At 41.5% G+C, this 21,598-nt stretch overlaps 1 protein-coding gene across 1 annotated transcript; it reads right to left on the bottom strand.

The window, feature by feature from the left end:
• Positions 1–1,184: 1,184 nt before the first annotated feature.
• Positions 1,185–21,082, bottom strand: LOC101388106 (olfactomedin-4-like). The gene is made up of 5 exons (XM_087433973.1): positions 20,834–21,082; positions 15,763–15,915; positions 10,162–10,374; positions 9,010–9,166; positions 1,185–1,975 (listed from the first exon to the last, which is right to left on the bottom strand). The coding sequence occupies exons 1-5, from the start codon at positions 21,080–21,082 to the stop codon at positions 1,185–1,187; spliced, it is 1,563 nt and encodes a 520-aa protein (XP_087290099.1).
• Positions 21,083–21,598: the final 516 nt, after the last annotated feature.

Genomic DNA, 21,598 nt, shown 5'->3' with positions numbered 1-21,598 from the left:
AAGACCAGATGATAAAGCCAACCAAAAGCACAGAGGCACATGCACCTGCAAGCTTTTCAAACTGCAATGATTTAGTAGATGTTTTCAATGGTTTTTTAATATTTCTTCCTCAAAAAATATTAAAATTTCATTTTCTTACAAGTTTCAGGCTTAAACAAAGACAAAAATTGCAGGAAACAATTTATATGATTTACACAAGTTTCACATATGCTCCAAGGGCTTTATTATATAACCAGATATGCTAGCATTTTACCACTGCCATCTGATTTTCTTATGGTCTTACGCTCATGTAAGTAAAAGTTCATGATCAGACTAAAGAAAATTAATTTTGTTTAGCTTCTATCTGTTCCATAAAAAACAGTTTACTTTTTTGTTTTTAAGTAGGAAGTAGGGAGGGGATGGGGGGAATTGGTTGGTGAGTCTGGTTCTAATCTTCTGAGCTGCCTTTGGAATGAAGTTATGAGGCAGGAGGGTTCTACTGATGCTTACATAGGACGACAATGGGAAAAAAGAAAAATCAAGTACCTCCTCTGCAGATTCATCAAGGACGGATTTTCAGTGTATAATTTAATGCCCAAAGGGACCTTTCTCAAGAAAACTCAAAGCATTTTACAGACATAATATAAGCATGTTGAATTTACTTATCTTCTACACACAGAACATTGTTCCAGGTGCTAGTAAGAAAAACAGAATAGGAGATTTGGTCCCTCATGGAGCTTCAGATATTAACTTGCCTAATTAAGCCCCAGGTTTCTTTCAGGTATGGAAGAATTAGCAGGGCTACATGGAGGAGAACTGGTCATTGAGCCCTCTCTCCAGTACAAAAATCCCCCGAAGCCATACAGAGTTCTCTTTAAGTTCCTTAATTTCCGAATGTCACTTCACTGATGGCTTCCTTGGACCCATAAAGCCCCTAGACCTCTGAACAATCCCACTCCCCTGGAAGGACCTTATTTCAGAAGGGAAATGAATCCTTGGAGGCAGATGGCTTCCAAGAGAACTCATCAAATCAGGGCAAATATCCTAAGTCTCTAGTGTGGTAGAACTATGCTCCCAAATATTACTACTAAGAAAATATACTCCTGGATGTCCCTGCAGATACCTAAATAAGTAGAGAAGACCATTTTTTCAATAAACATTTTATTTAGCTCTCACCCTAACACCTAAACATCTTGCTGGGATTCCTATTTGAAGAAAACATCATAATTCAGGAGGTAACCATCATTATAGACAAAAAGTTTCTGGTCAAAAGGGTGATAGTTAATGCTTTGCACTTTTTCTTGCATCTTATGCATTGTAATGTCTAGTGTGCCCTCTTTCCCTGTGTTTGTGTCATAGTAGTAGAAAATCTCTTCTGTTTTGGTGCTCACGGTACGAGTAGCATACAGAACCCCACATACCATGAAGGCATTAGAAACAGATGGTTTATACTGCTTGGTGTGCCAAGTGTTTAGCACCACAAGTGAGGTGTCATTGAGTTTACTAATCACCATGTTACCAGTGCTGGCTTCAGTTGCATAAATCACCCACAATCCATTCTCATCCACAGCCAAGTCAATGTCTTGCCAATCAACTTTATCATATGAAAAGCGGTTATTATAGGCAGCGTCAGGGAGCGTTCGAGTCACAGCAACCGTGTTGGTGGTCAGGTTAACTTTGGCAATGTTCCCAGTGTTATACCAGTTGACATACATGTTGTTTTTGTAAACTGCTATACCACCGCCTTGGCCATATGCAATCCAATACTCTCGGGCATTTGTGTACAATAGCAAATCTTCCAGTGTGTTGTAGAGTCTGTAATAGTACAGTGTTCTCCCATCTGTATTCAAAGGTGCCACCCAATATAGCCCTTTCCCTGGATTTTCAGGAGAGTAATCCCGACCCCAGGCACCATACTTGTAGGAGAACCCTCTCCAGTTGAGCTGAACTATGGCCGGTCTGCTGATGTTCACCACACCACCGTGACTACAGCTCCCTATACAAACAAGGAAATAAAAGGGCATTCTTAGAGAAAATGAAGGACAAGATGCAAACAGTTTAATATCCTAAGAACCAAAGGAATCCATAAATATTTTTCTTATCAAGGTTCAACGGCAACCGTGGTTCTGACGGAGAAGAGCCGAAACCTTCTCTTGGTTTCAGTCTCAATGCAAACCTAGTGTCAGCTCTAGACAGAACTACCTTCTATTTCCATGGATAGGCTTTCAACCTGGAAAATGGGGATAATTAAACTGCCAAGAGCCATAATAAAAAGATTTGAGGGCCCAGAGACAGGAAAGGGGAAGTTGGTGAATTTAATAAATATTCTTCTATCAAGAAGCATTTTGCAAATATGATTTTATTTGATGTTTCTTATAGAGAAAGCATGATCATCGCAGAATCCTACCCTATTTCCATAAAACTGGAAGGTGCTATTCACCAGGGTCAGGGAGAATGGATGGAAGAGAAGATTGTCCTGGGCAAGTCTCCTTTCCCTTCACCCTTCTGCCCTTCCCTGGGACCCCAGGGACCAATGCTGCCCCAGGCTAATCTCAGAAGAGGAAGTTTTTAATGTGATATTTTAAAGATCCAGAAAGGTGATCCTACAATGGTGGGATTTCAGCCTTGAAAAGCCATGGAAGTTATTTTAGGGCGATATTGCCTGCTTTGTGCACAAAGCATAGCCCATCACATAGATCACTTGGTGATCATCTTGCAGCAGAGACGTAAAGTGGGTCTTGCTGTTCATAACCCATATTCCACTGTGCCATAGAATAACAAGCAAGTATTTTATCTTTTCCACTCGAACACTGTCACTGTCACAATGTGTACAATCAAGTGAGACTAGACTCACTAGCCTACTGAATCTACGTTCCCTGTAACTCTTGGGTGAATGACTCAGGCTGGGCAATTGGCCCTTCACATTGCACAACCCCCGAAATGACTGCCAACCCAAACCATTTATGAGCTATAAAAAACAAAATAAAATTCCTCCAATATTTTTATAATAACTTTCCAAAGAGTTGAACACACGTTTTATCTTAATAAATCTTTCAATAATCTTAATAAATAATAAATAAATAATAAATAAATAAATAATAAATAAATAATAAATCTTAATAAATACCTTTCAAAAACAAGTGAGATAGTTTATTGGATGAATTGGAAGAAAATCCAACTTCAAGTACATTTGAGGTCATTTATCCTCATCCTGCTGCCTGGGGCAGAGCAGGTGAGGGAAGGAGGAACAGGACTTGAATCTCTGACTCTGGCTTTAAATGCTTGGAGGGAATCAGGGAGCCATGGAGAGCACGTGAGGTAAGCTGGAGCCCAAAGCAGAGGTCCAAAGAATTGCCTGAGATTACCATTGTTGGGGGTGGTAAGGAGGATCAAAACTTTCTCTGAGTCTCTGCCTCCAACGGATAGGGAAAGACTCATTCCTTTCCTTGCTAAACGTCTCCCCCTTCTCCCCTTCTTAGACAAGGACTGCTCAGAGGTGAAATCATTGCTAGAAATCTTGCTCTTATTTTTCCAATCTGCTCGGGCTTTTTCGTTCCAGAATTAAATATGTGCTCCTTAAATACTCTCATAAAGCCACAGTTGGTGGAAAGCCAGCCAACCATACAACAGGTAGAGAAATGAAACCACTCTGTACTCAATCTCAAATAATTTTGCACGTGATTAAGCAGAACCCAGTTTCGGGTTTATTTTAATAATACATGCGCATTTCATAAATAAAAAAGTAATGTGTGTTCAGCCAAGAGACTGCTCTCCACTAAAGAAATAATAAATAAAATTATAAATTATTATTTCTTCTCCTAAAAGTGATCTCTCAGATGAATGCTTGCTTGCTTTTATTTATGAAACAATGCACGAATTATTAAAATAAAATTAGTGGTGTGTTTGGTTTAATGATAACAAAAACTGTTTGAGTTTCCATATGCTACAAACTGGATTTTCTAGTTAAAATACCTTCCCGGGAACTTATTTATTCAACTACATTTCACTCTGAGGAAATGAAAGAAAGTTGCTTTTTTCTTGCAGGTTAGAAGACTTAGAAATTGCTTGCTTAAGTGAATCTTGCCTTCCTGGAAAGGAAATAGCCCAAACCGGTAGCAAGAGAATAGTTAAGGAAAACTTCTGATGCATAAAACTAATTCAAGCATTATCATGAGGTTAAAGATAATAAACTAGTCTGTCCTAGATGTGGAAATCCTTAGATATGAAGAAATCAAAATAATCTTCTCTTAAAAATTATTATTACTATTACCTACTACCACTAATAATAATAATGATGGCTCATCATTTCACAAGTTGGCCAGGAAATTAAAATTGTACCTGGTATAAATATTAAAACTCTACAAAATGTAAATCTCTTTTCCTCAGTTCCCAGTCATTCCTAAACACTCTCCTGTCCTTTTTGTCATCCACCCTTTATCCTTTATCATTTGTCTCCTCTGGGCCATTTTTAGGGTGCTGGCTATGGTCAAAAGGAAGTGGAAATAGAGAAGAGAACTAAGCACTGTTGCCAATACTACAGATGTGGCTACAGCAGTGACAGACCAGTGGAAAGGCTATGGCAGGCTTCCCGACTCCTGGCAGCAAACCATCTTGGAAACAAAGCTGAAACTGACAGCCAGCCCTATGCCCAACTGCTCATCTAGTCCAGCTGGAGTACTCATCTCCCCACCCAGCTACCCTGAGCTTCTCCCCACCCTCCCTTATCTCACACCCCTTCCCAGGCTCTTCCTTCATTTCAAGGTCTTAGAGATACTCCATTCCCTTCCTGGCTCTCCCATCCAACTTTACCCCATCACTGGGACAACAACCCATCACCCAGCCATGATCCAAGAATTGTGAAAGACATATGAATCAGTGTGCTTTTTCTGGTAGAAGAGAACACAGCATAAAGCTGAGAGCAAAAGTACCCTTTTAGTCGCTCCACAAGCAAGGAAGCAAAGATAATTTAGTGTTAATCAGGTTGGTGAGTTGTTGGAACTTTCTTATCACTCCAGGAATCGCAGGTGCACCTCTCTATTAGAGCATCTATGGAAGGCAGCCTGGTACAGTGAAAATATTGCCAGACAGATTCCAATCAAATCCTGACTCCAATACTTACTAGCTGTGCATCCTTGAGCAAGTTACTTAACTTTCTGAGCCTCAGTTTCCTCACGTTAAAAAATAATAATAATGCTTACTCTGCAAGACTATTAGGAAAAAATAGAGAGAAGGTATGAACATGTAACTCAATAAACAGTAACTAGCAGCATTATAATCCCATCACGTTACTATTGAAGGTTTATGTGACTGTCTCTCTTCCTGGATAGTGATTTGAGAGGTTTCTGTACCCATCCTAGTAACCCCAGTACCAAGAACAGGACCAATCACACAGCAGCACCAAATTATGTTTGTGGAATAAAGGAATGAAAGACTGATCAAATTTCCCAAACTCAGCTTACTCTTATTTATAAAACATTAGCTTTCTACCCTGCTACATATCTGAATTTTTCAAAGAGCCTGGTATTTGCTCCATAGAACAGAACACGAGGAACCCTCTATACAAGTGCAGCCTTGGTTGGCAATCTCTTCATCATGCAGTTCATTAGATATTGCCATGGAATTCTGAAAATATCCTGGGAAGCCACATGGTGAGACTTTAAAATAATCTAACTTGGCTTTTGTAAAGTCTCATGCTTAGCAGCATTTTTTTAAAAGGCCAAAGATGATATGCCTGCAAAGGCAACAATCTTGGATCCATCAATGTACTCTCTCACCTGGGCAGCTAAACGTTGTTCGGGCAGAGAGGAGAACACAATTGACGTGTGAGAATTAGGCAATTAAAATGGTCATAATAGGAGCCGGCCTGGTGGTGCAAGCGGTTAAGTGTGCGCCCTCCACTGTGGTGGCCTGAGGTTCGCTGGTTCGGATCCTGGGCGCGCACCAACGCACCGCTTGGCAAGCCATGCTGTGGTGGCGTCACATATAAAGTGGAGGAAGATGGACATGGATGTTAGCCCAGGGCCAGTCTTCCTCAGCAAAAACAGAGGAGGATTGGCAGATGTTAGCACAGGGCTAATCTTCCTCAACAACAACAACAAAAATGGTCATAATAATACAATGATCATGACTAAATTGACTCTGAATTATTGGATATATACTCCCCTGCACTCTGCTCTTCCCTAGGCTTGGGGCTTGGGCAGGTCACCCCATATCTTTCACACCCGACTCAATCCCCAACCATTGCTGGGCACGTGCTCTGTGTCAGCACGGAGCCTAGCGTCTCTAAGCATGATGGTGATCGATTCTTGGACATCGCATCACATTCTGCCTAGCTGCAGTCAATTAGATTTGGGGGAAAAACAGAGAGAGACTTAAGCTAGTTGTCTTCAGGAAAAAAACATTAATGAGCAGGAGCCCAATTATTTTAGATTAGAAAGTTCTATGAAATGAAGCAGAAAATGATGCCATTTGCAGCATAAACCAAATATAAAGCACATTATATTGAACCCTAGCTACATGTACTGGTTCTAAGATCAAGCTGACCAGCTAACTGCAAATGCCTGGGAGAGGCTGAGAAAGCACAGAATTACTTTATAGCTGAGACTTGCATACAGGCTTTTTTGGTCTGTGCAACTCTGCTGTGGAAAAAGCAGACAGGCCAGATATTTTTTTTTTTTTTTTTTGCTGAGGAAGATTGGCTCTGAGCTAACATCTGTGCCAAATTTCCTCTATTTTATGTGAGATGCCTGCCACAGCATGGCTTGATAAGTGGTGCATAGGTCCACGCCTGGGATCTGAACATGTGAACTCCAGGCCACTGAAGTGGAGCATTCAAACTTAACCACTACACCCCTGGACCAGCCCCCAGGCCAGATTTTAAAGTCACATAATAGCGAGTAACTTTAATTAAAGTCTCCACAGGCTCACAACTTTGTGGTGCCTGGGGATTTTCCAATTCTGCATTATCAACCAATCCAAACAGAAAGAGAGCTAGTGAAAGAAATTGATTTAAAAACAGGACAAAAAGTCAGTTTAATATAAACATCATAAATACAATATGAACAAAGCTGGAGAAGGGCCAAGTGGCTTGGCATGGATCCAAGTACAGCCAAGGTTGTGGGAAAGTGAGCGAAACTCCGGGTCCAATTTGCTTAAACAACACACTTGGGCTGGGATGGCTCACAAAAGTCTGAGTGTGAGGACCTAGGGGAAAGTTCTAGAAAAAAACATTCTAACAAAAATAATCCACAGATTCACTTGTTTTCTTCCTTAGCTACTAAGCAGTGTACTTTCTCCCCCACTGCTGTCCTTGAGTCACTGACACCTGACACTCTGGGTCCTGAGATGACCAGGGGGCGAGAGGCCTTGCACTTCATCCTCAGCTCTGTCACGAACTACCTGTGTGGGCTCAGGAAAAGCAGCATCCTCAACACCTAAGTGCCCTCCTCTGAGACATGGTGGGCCTCAGCTAGATAGTCCTGAATGTTCCTTCCTGCTGTAAAATGTCCTCATTCTAAGGGATACGTAGAAATCTATGCTGGAAAAATCTACACCATGAAGAAGATTTGCTGAGGTAAAAAGAGAAAAAGAAAAAGGAAAAAAAGACTTGCTCAGGTATTATCAGTGGTTGTCATTGCTTGAAATCCTGCCTTCAAGGAGCCCAGCAGAATGAGCCCTCATTTCTAAGGCAGGTTGGCACAGCTGGTCCCAGACCAAATTTAGCCTTAGTTTGTTACAGAGGACAGAGCATAGCGTTTGTCCTAAACCTCCTCTGTTTGTCACACTATGGCAGATTCTCAACTGCAGAGGGAAGGAAGAGTCCCCTGAACAACACCAAGAGGCTTATAACTATGGCAGTATCTAGAAACCAGCTACACTGAGAAGGATCCAGAAAGGCACGGCCTAAAAGGAAACAGATTGTGAGCAATAGGAATTAATGAAAAATCACAAGAGTTGTATGATTCGATGAAAAAATTCCTTTCCTATTCAGGCTGAGATGATCACAACCTGCAGAGAGAGATTCCCTGTGACACCAGCATCTCTAAAGGACAGGGCTGAATGCTGCAGCTGAGAGGCTGGCTTTAGTTCACCTGGAGGGATGTGCTGAAGCACCCAAGGACCTGGCACTGCCTTGGTTTGCATCAAGATTTTCACTTCAATTATAATAATAATTGCCAGGATATAAGTGCCGATGACAGAGCTCTGAGTTTCCCAAGCCTTGTTTCATTAATCCTCATAGCAACCCTGCAAGGTAGGTGCTACCATTATCCCATTTTACATGTGGGAAGATTAAGGATCTTTTTGCTGTGGCCACATAGCTGGGAAGCTCGGGTCTTTGGGGTCCCAAAGCCATGCTCCTGACTCCCACACTCCGCTGCCTCCATTCACAGGGGTATTTATGGGGCACCCATCTCTATGTTATACTTGACCCCCAGGATGATTCATTAGAGAGGGAGAGGCCATCCCTGCCCTCCAGGAACCCACAGTCCAAGAAGGACAGCAAGACATACCCACAAGTACTGGACAGGTGGGGCCATGCCTCTGATCCTCACTGACCCCTAGGATACACTCTACAGCAGGTGCCCAACAGGCATTTAAGGAAAACACAAAGGAAAAATGAAGAGGTGGAAGGAGAGAAGGCGAGAAGGAGGATTCAAGGCATAACCCCAGCTCATCATATAAACCCAGAGGACAGCATAGATGTCACCCAGATTCCAGAAGTTTTCACCTGGCCCCCTCATAGCAACTCCATCACCAGAGAGATATTTTTCCTGATAGTAAATACAAAAGGAATACGTGTAACATATGAATTTTGTTTTAAATCAACTCATTGTGCTTTTCCTCTGTGAGCCCCCGAATGTGATAGCATGGAGAGCTACTAGGAGAGGAGATTTAAAAGCATGAAAGAGTAAACTGAGAACTGTAAGAATCTCATCCTCCCTTCACAATTGCAATCCTGAATTCCTTCCCCACCCTGCTCTCGGCTCCTCACAAGGCCTGGCACATGTAGTAAAAATATGGCACGCTTACCTGGAGCAGGAGGAGGGACGGTGGCAGGAACATTTTCTTTAGAGTCTTCACATTCTTTTAGCCTGGCCTTCAGAGCCACGATTTCTCGGCGAATGGCAAGGACATTGTTTTTGTCTAGCGTCTCCAGTTTCTCTACCACAAACGTCAAATTCCTTATCTAAGGAAATAAAAATTCAGAGTGACTTTATCTTATCATGCAATTTCTTTCATTAAACATTCAAGGGCTGAATTTGTCACTTAGTGAAACATTGCTGGAGAACACAACCGAGATTCTTCTGAATGGTTTCATTTGGAAGAACACATTTTATGGTTTAGTGTGAACACCTGTCAGATCGCAGGCAGATGTGTGTGACAAGAAGAAAATGGCAAAGATTTTAACAGCTTTGGTAATAGAGCACAGGCTCAGTCTAAGCATCCACAAATGTCCATTAAAGTTCATTTCTCATAACCTTTTCCTATAAACTCGTGTTTATTCATGTTGTGTTATAATTAAGTCTCTAATGAATGGTTAGGGCCAGAGAAAAGTTGAATTCTAAAATATGTAACTAGAATTCTCACTTATAGCCCATGTCATGACTGTGCTAGTAGATTCTCATGGATAGAAATTATCCAACCATAACATTAATGTGATGGTCTTTATTGACAGAGCTTAAAAGGCTTCACTAAAACATACTCACAAGAAACTTCTTTAAAGAGGGTTACCAGCATGTGAAGAAGAGTTCCAAAAGATATCAAGGATTACATGATCACTCCAAAGGAAAAACAGACCTAGCAAGTCCAAAATCAGGTATATTGTGGCTTTCTAGTCCCACGAGCATAAATCCAGAACAGAGAAGATACTTGATCTAGCTTGGCCATGGAGTTGTTCAGATTTATATCATCTCCTTTCTAGAGACAATGAAAGGCCATTTGGTTCTGGGGCAGGACTCTGACCATTAGACAACACCTGCTCTTCAATCAACATGTTCCCAATGTGTTTAACTTGCTATTCAAAGACAGGCATCCACCTAGAGCAGAACATGGGACATGCCACGTGGTCATGAGACAGTACAGAACCGGAAGTCGGAAGAGAGAGATTCATAACCTGGGCCTAGCACTTGATCACCGAAGAGGATTTATATTAATACACTGAGAAGCGAGTTCACTCCTTACCTCCACTTCCAGCCGGTCAACAATTTCTGAGCTTCCAACAAAACCATCCTTCAACCGTCTGATCAGTTTCTCCATCTCCTTCACTTCTATCTTGATCAGCTCGAAGTCTAGTTCAGTGTAAGAAATGGTATCTTTTTCCATGATCTCTATTCGGACAGTTAGGTTTACGAGTTTCTTTTCATATGCACTGATTAAATGGACATACTCCTTCACCTGAAGGGGAATCAAAATGCTCAAGTCAATTCCCAGAGTAATATCATACAGTCTTCCTCTACTACCAAGCCCTTGGAGACTATTTGATTGCTGTCAATCTATTTTTTTTCTGGTAAAGAAATGGATCAATTATATATTTAACTAGATTTTTTAAAATCTATCTAAATACAAACTAAAAAGAACTTATTACATTTGCGGGGTGGGTTTTTCACTTGCCTAAACAAAATAATTTTGCTTCAGAATCATCATTCGCAAGTACATTTTAAACCCCATTTTAATGTTTGAAGATATTAGCTAGATGTCCAAACTAAAGTGGTTTGAATCAGAGTCTCTTGCCCTCCCTCCTCCCCTCAATGCACATGATCAGTGTTTCCCAACCTCAGCACTATTGACAATTTGGCCTACATCATTCCTTCTTGTGGGGAGATATATTATGTATTGTAGGATGTTTATTGTAGGATGTTTAGCAGCCGCTCTTGCCTCTAGGTGCCAATAGCATCCACATACCCCCTAGCTGTGACAACCAAAAGTGTCCCAGACACTGCTAAATGTTCATGGGGGCAAAATCACCACCACCACTACCCTCCCTCTATTTAGAACCACAGCTCTAAATCTAAGTATTTTCTAAAAGAGGGAGAAATGCACTAAGCAGAATTCCTTCTTTGATTACCATATACAATGAGTTTCAAGCCCCTCTGCCTTTTACAAAGGCATGAAGACCCAACTTACTACACAATATGTGAGTGTATGTGGAACTGTCAACTGCACATTTCATTGAGTGCACCCACATTTATTCCAAGAACTGATTATCGCAATCAGAACTTTAAATTGCACATTTGTTGCATATATTTGAATGTCTGATCATTAAGTTAAAATACTTCCAAAAATTCCCTTGATAGTTTAGTGTATAATTGGAATCTCCAAATGGACATTTCAGTAAATACAGTCGGTGGTTCTTTCTGTATCTGGATTCTGAAAGAAATGCCATGGCTTTTTTAAGGATCTGCTCATTAAAAGTTTCTGGTTTTACATTCTTTTTAAAAATTTGAACATAAGTGATACTATTCCCCAAACTGCGCTAATGTCAAGTAGCTGATGCACAGTGCCTGGATGAATTCAGAGCCAGATGTTGGCCTCTGATCCTTCTAATACCAAAGGCAGCCCTAACTTCTGTCATTTTACCCCTTCCACTTAACCCAACTGTGCAAATTAAAGTAGACTCATAGGCTGAAGACCTAAAGGGCTAGGGCTTCAGGCAAAGAGGATTTTAATGAAAGTTGAAAATGCAGCCCTTGGCACTTCTAGTGTATCTCCTCAGGCAACTGATACTTACTGCCATCAGATGTGCCATCACTCGGAGTTTCATAAAGCTGTTGACATTTTGGTGGTAAGGAAGTTAAAATATATATATAAAACCTAACAAGTCTCCCTCAAAAGTACAGACACAGGTAAGGTAACCAGCTTTCAATTTCTACAAAGATCGGGTATACAACCTTGTCTGTGACAAAAAAAAATAATAATAAATTGACAATCTGTTGCAGAAATGGAAGTTTATGAAATGAATATTCTTGCTGGCGTTTGGCCTCACCAGCTCTTGGGACAAATGAAACACCCTCGGCTTTCCTAGAACATTTTGGTGGCACATCGCAGCTGCTGTTCTACAAAAACAAGTGATTCAACTGTTTTCTCCGCTAAACAAAATGTGACTCGCTCAGATTCTCACTGACAACTAAGTCATAACCTGGAGTCTGCTACCTAGGAGAGTGTGTGCTGTGCCTGCCGTAGTTTAGTCACAAAATGAAGGGTCTCTAAAGATCTGTCTAGGAAAAAAGTGAGGTTCTTTCAGCTCACGTTTAAAGGAAAGCTCAGTGATGTTCAGGAAAACTGGAATGATCCATGGAGTTATAGAAGGCAGGAGAGAATTTGAAGATGGGCCAGAAAGACTTCACAGTGTGAACTTTACTAATTTAAGTAGATTGTTAGTATAAACCCTTCTATGAATCTCTAGTGTTGAGACAGCATGGACAAGTCTGAGAACTTCCCAGCTCTCCCTGGAATGTGCAGTCTCAGCAGAGGCAGCCCAACCTCCCTGGGGATGTGTAGCAAGAATATGAGTCTAGCCCTAAGGGGACACATCCCTATGTCAACACCTTTACTGTGAAGCTCCTCATCACTTCAAGTTTGAGCTTCAGAAGATTCATCCATGCTTACCTTCAATTCACCAGCCTAACATTCAGAGCTTCCATTCTTTTGTTATGCACATATTATGTCATTGATGGGTTCTAAGAATCAAATGTTGTTTGGGGTTGTTCTGGGTGTTTGTTGTTGTTCCATACAGTAAATGTGTCTTGTAATAGATAAGGATGTAGTACAGCTAGCTATCAAGCTAAAGAATTAGTCTGGCTCGTGTTTCTGCCAGTTCCTCAAAACCTGTGATCAGAGTTATGGCCAGATTATTTGAAATAAGTAAATGTACTTTACAACATGCTGTTATTTTAATATATCTTTAAAAAATAAATGCAACAATATTAGTTGAGCTTGAACTGACCATCGAGACATATGAAGCACTTTGGAGCTAGACCCATCTAAGCTCAAATTTGACTTCAGTACTTAACGGGCAAATCATTTAATTTCTCTAAACCTTGGTTTCCTCCTATAAACTGGGAGCAATGATATCAAGCTTACGAGATTATAGTAAAGACCTGAGATAATGTATATTAAGTACCTAGCATAATTGTTATGCTATAAATTACAGTCATTATTAGAGAAACAGTGATTTCAGGTTTTTTTCAATCTGACCATTTAATTTACTATATTTCACTGCACAAAACTTTGTTCAATCAATGTTGTTTGTTTATGGGTTGCCCAAATGTCTCCCAGGCTGCCTCAACTTTCTAATGCATGAGGATCTATTAGCAAATGTGTTATATTAAATAACTTGCCCCAAAGACCATAATCCTCAATAAAGAAAATCATGAGCTGCCTTTTATGCCGCCCCCTTCCTAAGTATAGTCACGAGAGGACATGTCATAAACAACAGAAAAGGATAAAATGCTTTCAGCATCTTATGCAGAGGCAGCTCCCTGTCTTCTCTGTGTACCAAAAGATAATGAATCAATGTAAGGCAGTCAAAACCCTTTTCTACTGGCCTGCGCAAACAGGCATTCCCCCAGGCCTCTAGATAAATGGTAATTTCCAAGTCAACCTAGGGACAGCTATAATAATTCACCTGGAAATTCAAAAGCCCTCAGCTGAAGAGATAACTGGATTAGAAGACATTACTGACCTACTGCGTCTCTTCTTGGGTCTGCACTGGAGGATGATAATAGCATGGGCGAGAGAAAAGAGAACTGGGATAATTCCTAAGACTAAAATTCCCGACCTGGCTTAACCAGCCAAGAGAGGGATGATCTCTCCATTTATGTCTCTTCTCCTTTATGAACCTCAGTTTTTCCATCCCTAAAATGTGAGGGAGAACACCGGGCCTATCTGTCTTGAAGGGTTGCTTGAGAGTAAAATAGAACTGGAAGCATTAAGAAAAACACAAAGGGAAGCTGTTACTATTATCATTGTTATTATCACCTGTCACATCAAATCTATTATGCAAATCTCAGCTGGCAGATCAATTTCTTTCTTAGACCTCAATCACTAATTTTTTAGGGCCAGCTACTGACACTTTCAGAACTAAAATTTTCCCACCTACTCCACCCATCTTCCTTACCAGTTATCAGCAAGGCAGATGCCACCTGCTCCCCCTTACAGGATTGGAATTAAATGTCCCATTCTCACAGACCTGGCAAGCTACATACTTTCCCTGGAGCATCATGGGGTTTCAAACTGCCCTTCATACTCCTGCCAGCAAAGAAGACATGAGAATCAGTAGCTTCCAATATTTCAAAGCAAATGACTCTAACTGAAAAGATCTTTACCTAGGATTTTCCTCTGCTTGTTAGGTTTTTATGCATAACTTCTTATCTGTACTTCATTATGCTGGAATAAGGCTATGAATATTAATGGTTGGAATTTATAATTTAGTGCTGTGCCTTTTCTGCTGATTAATTCAAGGACACTTTATTTCTTAAGAAGCTAGGCTCCTGGAGTAGTCAAACATATTTTCCTGGACACTCATTTAAACGTAGAATATTTATGTACCAATTCAGGTTGAAAGCAGGGTCTCAGCCTCACCATAATTTTTGTCTTAAAGGATAACTATGCTGGATGTTGAGGTAGCTAAGCTTAAATTTCTCAGGAGAACAGATTTTGAATCTTGCAGGAAAGGCAGAGCTCCTTGTAAATTAATGGAGTGTATTAAATAATGCATAATGTGATTATAGCCTAGCTTGGATTTCACCGATGCAGAAAATGGGAGTTCTTCTAATTGATTTTTAACTTGGCTAAAAACATAGAAGGGGTCAAAACTGGAATGCCAACTCACATTGCTCCAGCCAGCTCAGAGAAAGGCAAACTCTATAAGATAACTTCCTCTGGCCAGAGGAAAGTGGTAATTGGGGGGTTTGAGTCAGGGTTTTTACCAACGGCGAGGGACTTGTTAGTCTTGATTCAAATTCCCAAGGAAGCCTTCAGTTTTGGTCTAATGACAGACACATCTAACATAATGTTCCTGCTGAGACAACAGAGGATAATATCAAGAAACAGAGAGAGGGAGAGAGGAAGAAAGTAAATTGGAAAGACAGAACAAGAGGAAGAAACAGGAAAAGAGGGAGGAAGGTAGGTGGATAAGAGGCAGAAGATTCAAGGGAGTGGAGGAGGAGATGGAAGAGGAAGAGAAGGTGAAGGGACCTTCCAAAAGTAACAGCAGACCAAAAAGAGTAAAAACAAAAAAACAAAAGAATTAAGAAGGAAAGGGAAAGAAAGATTAGGAGGGATTGACAAAGCAAAGGTTGAGACAAGGGGAGAAACAAAAACAAAAGGAAGAAGGAATGGAGCGGGAATAGGAAGGAAAAGTGAAAGAGAAGGAAGATAGAATAGAAAGAAAGAGGATAGAGGAGAGGAAAGAAAAGAAAGCGGAGCTGGAGGGAAGACCAGCAGGAAAAAGAAACAACAAAACAAAATAAAAATTGCAGAGTTGGGGTTTGCAGGGAGAGCTCGGGCTTCCTTCCAACTGCAAGAGTACCACAATGTTGAAGTGAGTTTACCATGGCGTGAATAATCTCAATCCCATTTTCCTCCTGTGCTCTCATTTTTCCTGCTCTAAAGAACTCCGTAGGTGCACTATAGTAAAGGTTAATGCCTCCACAGGACGCAAGTGTGCTGTCTTTGATCCAGTGAAGAACGGCTGCTCATCAAGTCCTGAATAAAAAGTGTTTTGTTTTGTTTGTTTGTTTGTTCCTATCAAGATATTGTAGGAAGAGAAAAAAAAATGCTTACTTTAGAAAGCTCTGTCTTGAACTTCTCGGAGAGAATGTTAGCTGTGTATTCCAAGTGTTCCACTCTCTCCACGGGAAAGGTGGTGTCCGGCAGGATAACGGAGCACTGGCAGGTCCCACGGTCATCCTTGGAGCCAGTGAAATTGGAAAACGACTGTAAATAGAAATAAGTTCAACAGCAACAATAAGCTAGGACATAAGCTTTTTGGCAACTGGAGTGACAGACATTGGCTTGTCAAAAGAGTGCTTAGAGGCAAGCAAGTGGAGTCCAATACATAGAATAGAATCATAGAAACAAGCTAAAATCACCGTTTTTCACAGGCACTTCATTACACGCAGTGTTCAGCCACGTGTCCACCTGTTGGGTTGAACCACTATGTCAGTCACCTTCACCTAAAGGAAGACTCTCCTTTCTTGATGAATCTTAAAGGAAATTATTACCGTCCTGATGCAAGGAAAGGGAAATAAAGAAGTAATGAGAATCCAAGTTTGAATTCTAATTCTACCACTTACCGGACATGAACCCTGTTAAGTCTCAGTTTCCTCATGTGTCAAATGGAGATAACTGACTTCATATGGTTGTGCTCAAGATTAACTGAGTAATGTAAGCCAAGTCCCTGGTACATGGTAGGTGATCAGTCACTTTCCTTTTACTCCTACTCACTCAGTTTCTTTTCCTCACCTGTATTGGAACCACAACCCAATGCCTTCCAAGAGAATGAAGAGAACATCAAGGACATGGGTTACAGTGAAAGTATACGGTATAATTCGCATCTTCTCTTCACCTGGGAAATTGTATAATTAACATCCTACAAAATGGAAACAAACCAGCCATTTGTTAAAACCTGAACAGTGTATGAGTTTGAAGGTTTCGTGCAAATTTTTTTTAAATTTTCCAGCTTACCATTTGCAGAAAAGTCACTTTAAAATATTTGATGTTTCTTGAAGATATTCAGGCTCACACTTTGGTGCCACTGCATATTTTAAAATGACAGGTTTGAAAGATCCTGTTTTTCTTTTGTCCCCTTTGAACTTCCCCAAGGGGATCCAGCACAATTAACATTTATTTTGTTTCTACTATTGCCTTACAGAGTAACTCTTGGCAGCCAACTGGCTGTGCCCTTCAATGATCTCATCTGACAGCCAGCCTAAAGCTCACCTGTGGGACATCAGCCTGAAGGGTCTCTTTCTGAAACTACCAAGGGGAAGACAGTGGCTTGCAGAGTTTGAAGAGATGCAGGCTACACCTCTCAAAGTTTAAGAGGTAAGCTGGCTGCAGCTAAGGTTGTGTGCTCTGAGCGTTTAATATCTACCAACCCCATGATTCCCAAACAAGCTGGACCTAGATGCTTCTATAATCAAAATCTATTCTATTAGTGACCTTTGGACCAATTAATTCAGGCTTTTGCAACTAAGTTGTTAATTTAACAACTAATTTGATTTAGTTAATTTAATCTAATCGTCTTTAAGATGAGCATAATGAGAAAAATATGTATATATACAGATCTTCCTTGACTTACAATGGGGTTACATCCCAATAAACCCATCGTAAGTCAAAAATATCATGTCGAAAGGGCAATTAATACACCTAACCTACCGAACGTCATAGCTTAGCCCAGCCTACTTTAAACGTGCTCAGAATGCAAAGCCTATTTTATAATAAAGTGTTGAATATCTCATGTAATTTATTGAATACTGTACTTCAAGTGAAAAACAGAATGGTTGGATGGGTACAGAATGGTTGTTAAGTGTATGGGTTGTTTACCCTCGTGATCGCGTGGCTGACTGGGAGCTGTGGCTCGCTGCTGATGCCCAGCATCATGAGAGAGGATTACACCACGTATCGATAGCCTGGGGAAACATCAAAATTCAAAATTCGAAGTTCGTTTTCTACTGAATGTGTGTCACTTTTGCACCATCATAAAGTCGAAAAATCGTTAAGTTGGACCGTTTTTAAGAAGGGGACCATCTGTACATATATATATTTCTACCCAAAACTATTTATGCCAGGTAAATTCTTGACATTGGCCTCAATTTTCTTTGCCAATCACACCCCACACCTGCAGGAATTTGGGAGTAAGGAGGAGGGACAAGCAGGTTTATGCTGAACACAGGGACTGGGATGGGGGGAAGGGAAGGGTCTTTGCCAGGAATGCATAAGGACTAGACAAGCTCTATAGGGAGCCTGTCAGAGAGACCAGCTTCCCTTGGAACCAGCTTTATCACTCCCACTGAAGACAGAAAGACTACAGCTGAAGCTCAAAAAAACCAAGGCTTTTACAGGAGGACCAGTACATCATGGACTTTTGAAGAAACAGCTTATTATAATAACTGTCTACCCCCCAAATTCTTGCATTGCGTTCTGACAGGGGAAGGTTAATTAGTTGCACAAGACAGGGTTGAACCATTCTTAGAGTTCTCTGAAAAGCTCTGTCAACTCAGAAAACAGTGGAGATCATCAAACAGTTTCTAGACAATGAACTAGACACCACTAGCTAATAACTTACAGTCCTGAAGTTCACCTGAAAGGCAGGCAAATAATTATGAGCCCTGCTGACAGCCTTCCACTGTCTTCATTCAACATCTCTGTCCCAGCACTGTGGGCTCCCCAGCTTCCATCCTGCTTATCATCAGCCCAGTGTGCTCAGCTGACATCAAAATGGTCCATAAGTTTGATCAGTGTCTCCCATTAGAGACGTTTCTGCTCCTCCCACTCAAAGGCAATGAAGCTAATGGTGATGGCTCTTTCCCTGCAGTGAACACCTAAACTCTATGCAAATGTAACTGGGAATGGGAGACATAGACAAGTGCTTGTCCCCTTGGGCTTGTGGAGAGCAAATAGGACCCCATGTACCCCACAAGACACCTTACACTGATAGGTTCTCACTCAGCATGAGTTCAATTAACATTTACTGGTGTCTACAATTTGCCAGGCTCTGGCATTAGGGACACAAATAAAACCTGATTCCTGCCCAGTGAATCAGGCCCATGGTCAGTATGAAAGCCTTACTGCCTTTTTTTTCAACAAGCCCCTTAGCCTGATGACAAAAGCACGTGACTTGTTGTGCTTCCGACTCTGCCGGTTGCTGTGGGGAGTGAAGCATGGAGCCTTTTCTCATCTATGAGATGAGGATCCTGAGAGCGGCCCCTTCTTTGGAGGGTGACATCTGAGGCAGGTGGAGTTCTCTGAGCACTACAGCAGAAGGTGCAACTCACATTTGTGATTTAAGGTTGCAATTGGCTCTAATGAGTAGCCAGGTCTAAGTGCCTGTAAAGATTCAAGGCATAAAATAATGGTACTCAACATTTTCAAAGTACAGAAAATGATACATTTGGAACTTGTTTAACGACAGTTATAAAGCAGTTTTCCACCACTTTCCAAAGAGCTCATCAAGCTGACAGCCAGCCCTAGAAAATTGGGTGTATAGTGGAAGTGACACCTAGTCCGCTGTAAAAATGTTGGAGTTGTGATATTGACTCACCAGAGGGAGATAAGTAAACCAGGAAGGAAATTAAAACCTTTAAGTGCAGTTTAACTACTTACCAGACAACAGGCATTTTGAGTTTCTCCGTTTCTTGAACTATATTTTATTTTCTATTATTTTAGCTGATCATCATACCCAAATACTGACTTCTGATTGCTGATGAAGCTTCAAAGTAAATTATTATTGTTAACCTTGTTTTTTTTTCTTTAATGCTAACTAGTTCTAATTGTCCCCAGACATCACTCAGTATCACAGAATAAAATGATGCATCTGATTTCTGGCTACAAAGAATCTTTGTGCATATTCATGATTCTCAAACCATTCTCCTCTTAAAAACAAGCAGTTTTCATCTATACTCCCTGAAAATATAGAAAGCTGCATAGAGAGAGATGGTAAAGAACATGGGCAAACTAAATTTGAGCTATATAGCTTACTAGATTAGTGACTTTAAGCCAATGACTTCACCTCTCTAAGCCTCTGTTTTCACATCTGTAAAATGGGACCATTAATTTTACCGACCTCTTAGGATTAAATAACGTAATATATATTATGTACTTAGCCTAGTCCTGGCATTTATTAGGCACTCAATGAACATTGTTGCTGCCATTTCTCTCTGGGTCCCATCCAAAACGTTTGTTAATCTGCAAATTTTCATCACCTATGTAGTCCTGATGGTGAAATGGAAAACAACAAACAAAAGCCTTTTCCTCCCCTTTTCCCACTGATCCTTCAATTCAGACATGACCACGTAAGCAGCAACCTGACCTATGAATAAAAATCATAGAAGCTCAGAGGGACGGGTTTTGAAAGACTTAAGCCTTCCCAACCCCAAGTCATGCCTTAGCTTGGAAAGCCCCAAGGAGCTGGGATCTCTACACGTTCTAGGGAGGTAGCTTAGCTGGACCAATCTCCTTCTAGTGCATGCTTTGGGTTTGTTTGTTTGTTTGTTGCTACTGCTATTGTTTCAAGCTGGAAATAGCTCTAAAGATTCTCTGTAAGGAAGATTGAAAAGAGTTAACACTACTTGAGGAAATGTCATGTGTAATAGCACTTTCCTAAAGACCAATGACTCCTCCCCCTACTTCTGTCACCCATCTTCTCTACAAACGAGTCTCAGAGAAACTGTCAGGGCTCCACTGGAGCATCAGGGCTTTCATCCTCCAAGGGATATTCTTCACCGTCCGCAGGGTCCCTGCTGGGCAGCAAATCAATTGGACAAACTTTTCTAGAGCTTCTACTGGCAAGGCCCCTTCCCTAACAGTTCTCCTCCATATGGAACACTGGCATCTCTACTTTTAGAGATCCCCAACCCCGCCCTGATTCTAAAGTGCAGCCAGGTTTGAGAACCTCTTTAAAGCTTAGATTCTTTCCAGGAAGCCCTCAGTTGGAGAACCAAGATGCTGTCTCTTGTTAACAATTTAACTATTTCACCTAGGTTTTAATTTATTTCCAGGCTGCCTACAGTTAACAAGGAGAGTCATAAATCTTTTAGAGTGCTCAGATCTAGCCATCTGTGAAATTATATTCAGGTCCCCAAAAAGTGAGAGGAAAGGAATAAATGCAGTTCTCAGACTGGGACCTCCTCACCTGGGACATAGAGCTGGGGCCAGAGCTGGGGCCAGAGCCAGAGGTAGAGCTGGAGCCAGAGCCATAGGTGGGGAAGGAGGTGGGGCTGGGGCTGGAGCCAGAGCTGGCGGTAGAGCTGGAGCTGAAATCATAGGTGGGGAAGGAGCTGGGGATGGGGCCAGAGGTCAAGGACCCCAAATCCCCCCAGTCCCCTGCAGCTGGGCCGAGGAGGAACAGTAGGGCCAGCAGGAAGGGAAGGCGCAGGCTCATCTTGTCCTCTTGGTTGGAGTGGCTGGCTTCTGCACAGAGTCCAGGGGCTTCTTATAGTGCCCAGTGGGGATTTCCCCATGGCTAGTTTGTGGGGAAAGAGGAAGCTGCAGGGACTGCCCCAAGAGGGTCAGGACACCCAGGAACCTGAGTCACCTTCACACCTTGTTGCTGAGCCCAACTCTGCCAACTGCCCTTAGATCTGGATATCTCCTGCCAAATATGAACTCAAGTGTGAATTTTATGCTCAATATCTGGTTTCCAACTTGATATTTCCTTGAAAGAGATGATCTCAAGGCAGTCTTTGTGGATGAAACAGAGCTTGGAGGCCCCAGGAAGGAAAAACAACCCTCAGTCCTTTGCCCAGAAGCACTTCTAGTTGCTCACCCCCATTTTACTGAATGCTGTTCTCCAGAGCAAGTTGTGGAACTCGGTTTAGAGACTGTGACCGGAGGGGAGGGGGATTCCCTCTTCAGTTGCTACCACTCAGGTTGTCTCTGCATTCTCCCTTGCAGCATC

This window comes from Ceratotherium simum, chromosome 7, assembly GCF_057802395.1.
Source record: "Ceratotherium simum simum isolate JZ-2026a chromosome 7, ASM5780239v1, whole genome shotgun sequence".
In the NCBI taxonomy this organism is placed as follows: Eukaryota; Metazoa; Chordata; class Mammalia; order Perissodactyla; family Rhinocerotidae; genus Ceratotherium; species Ceratotherium simum.
The sequence above is the reverse complement of the archived record's forward strand: the minus strand, read 5'-3'. Positions and strand labels throughout refer to the sequence as shown.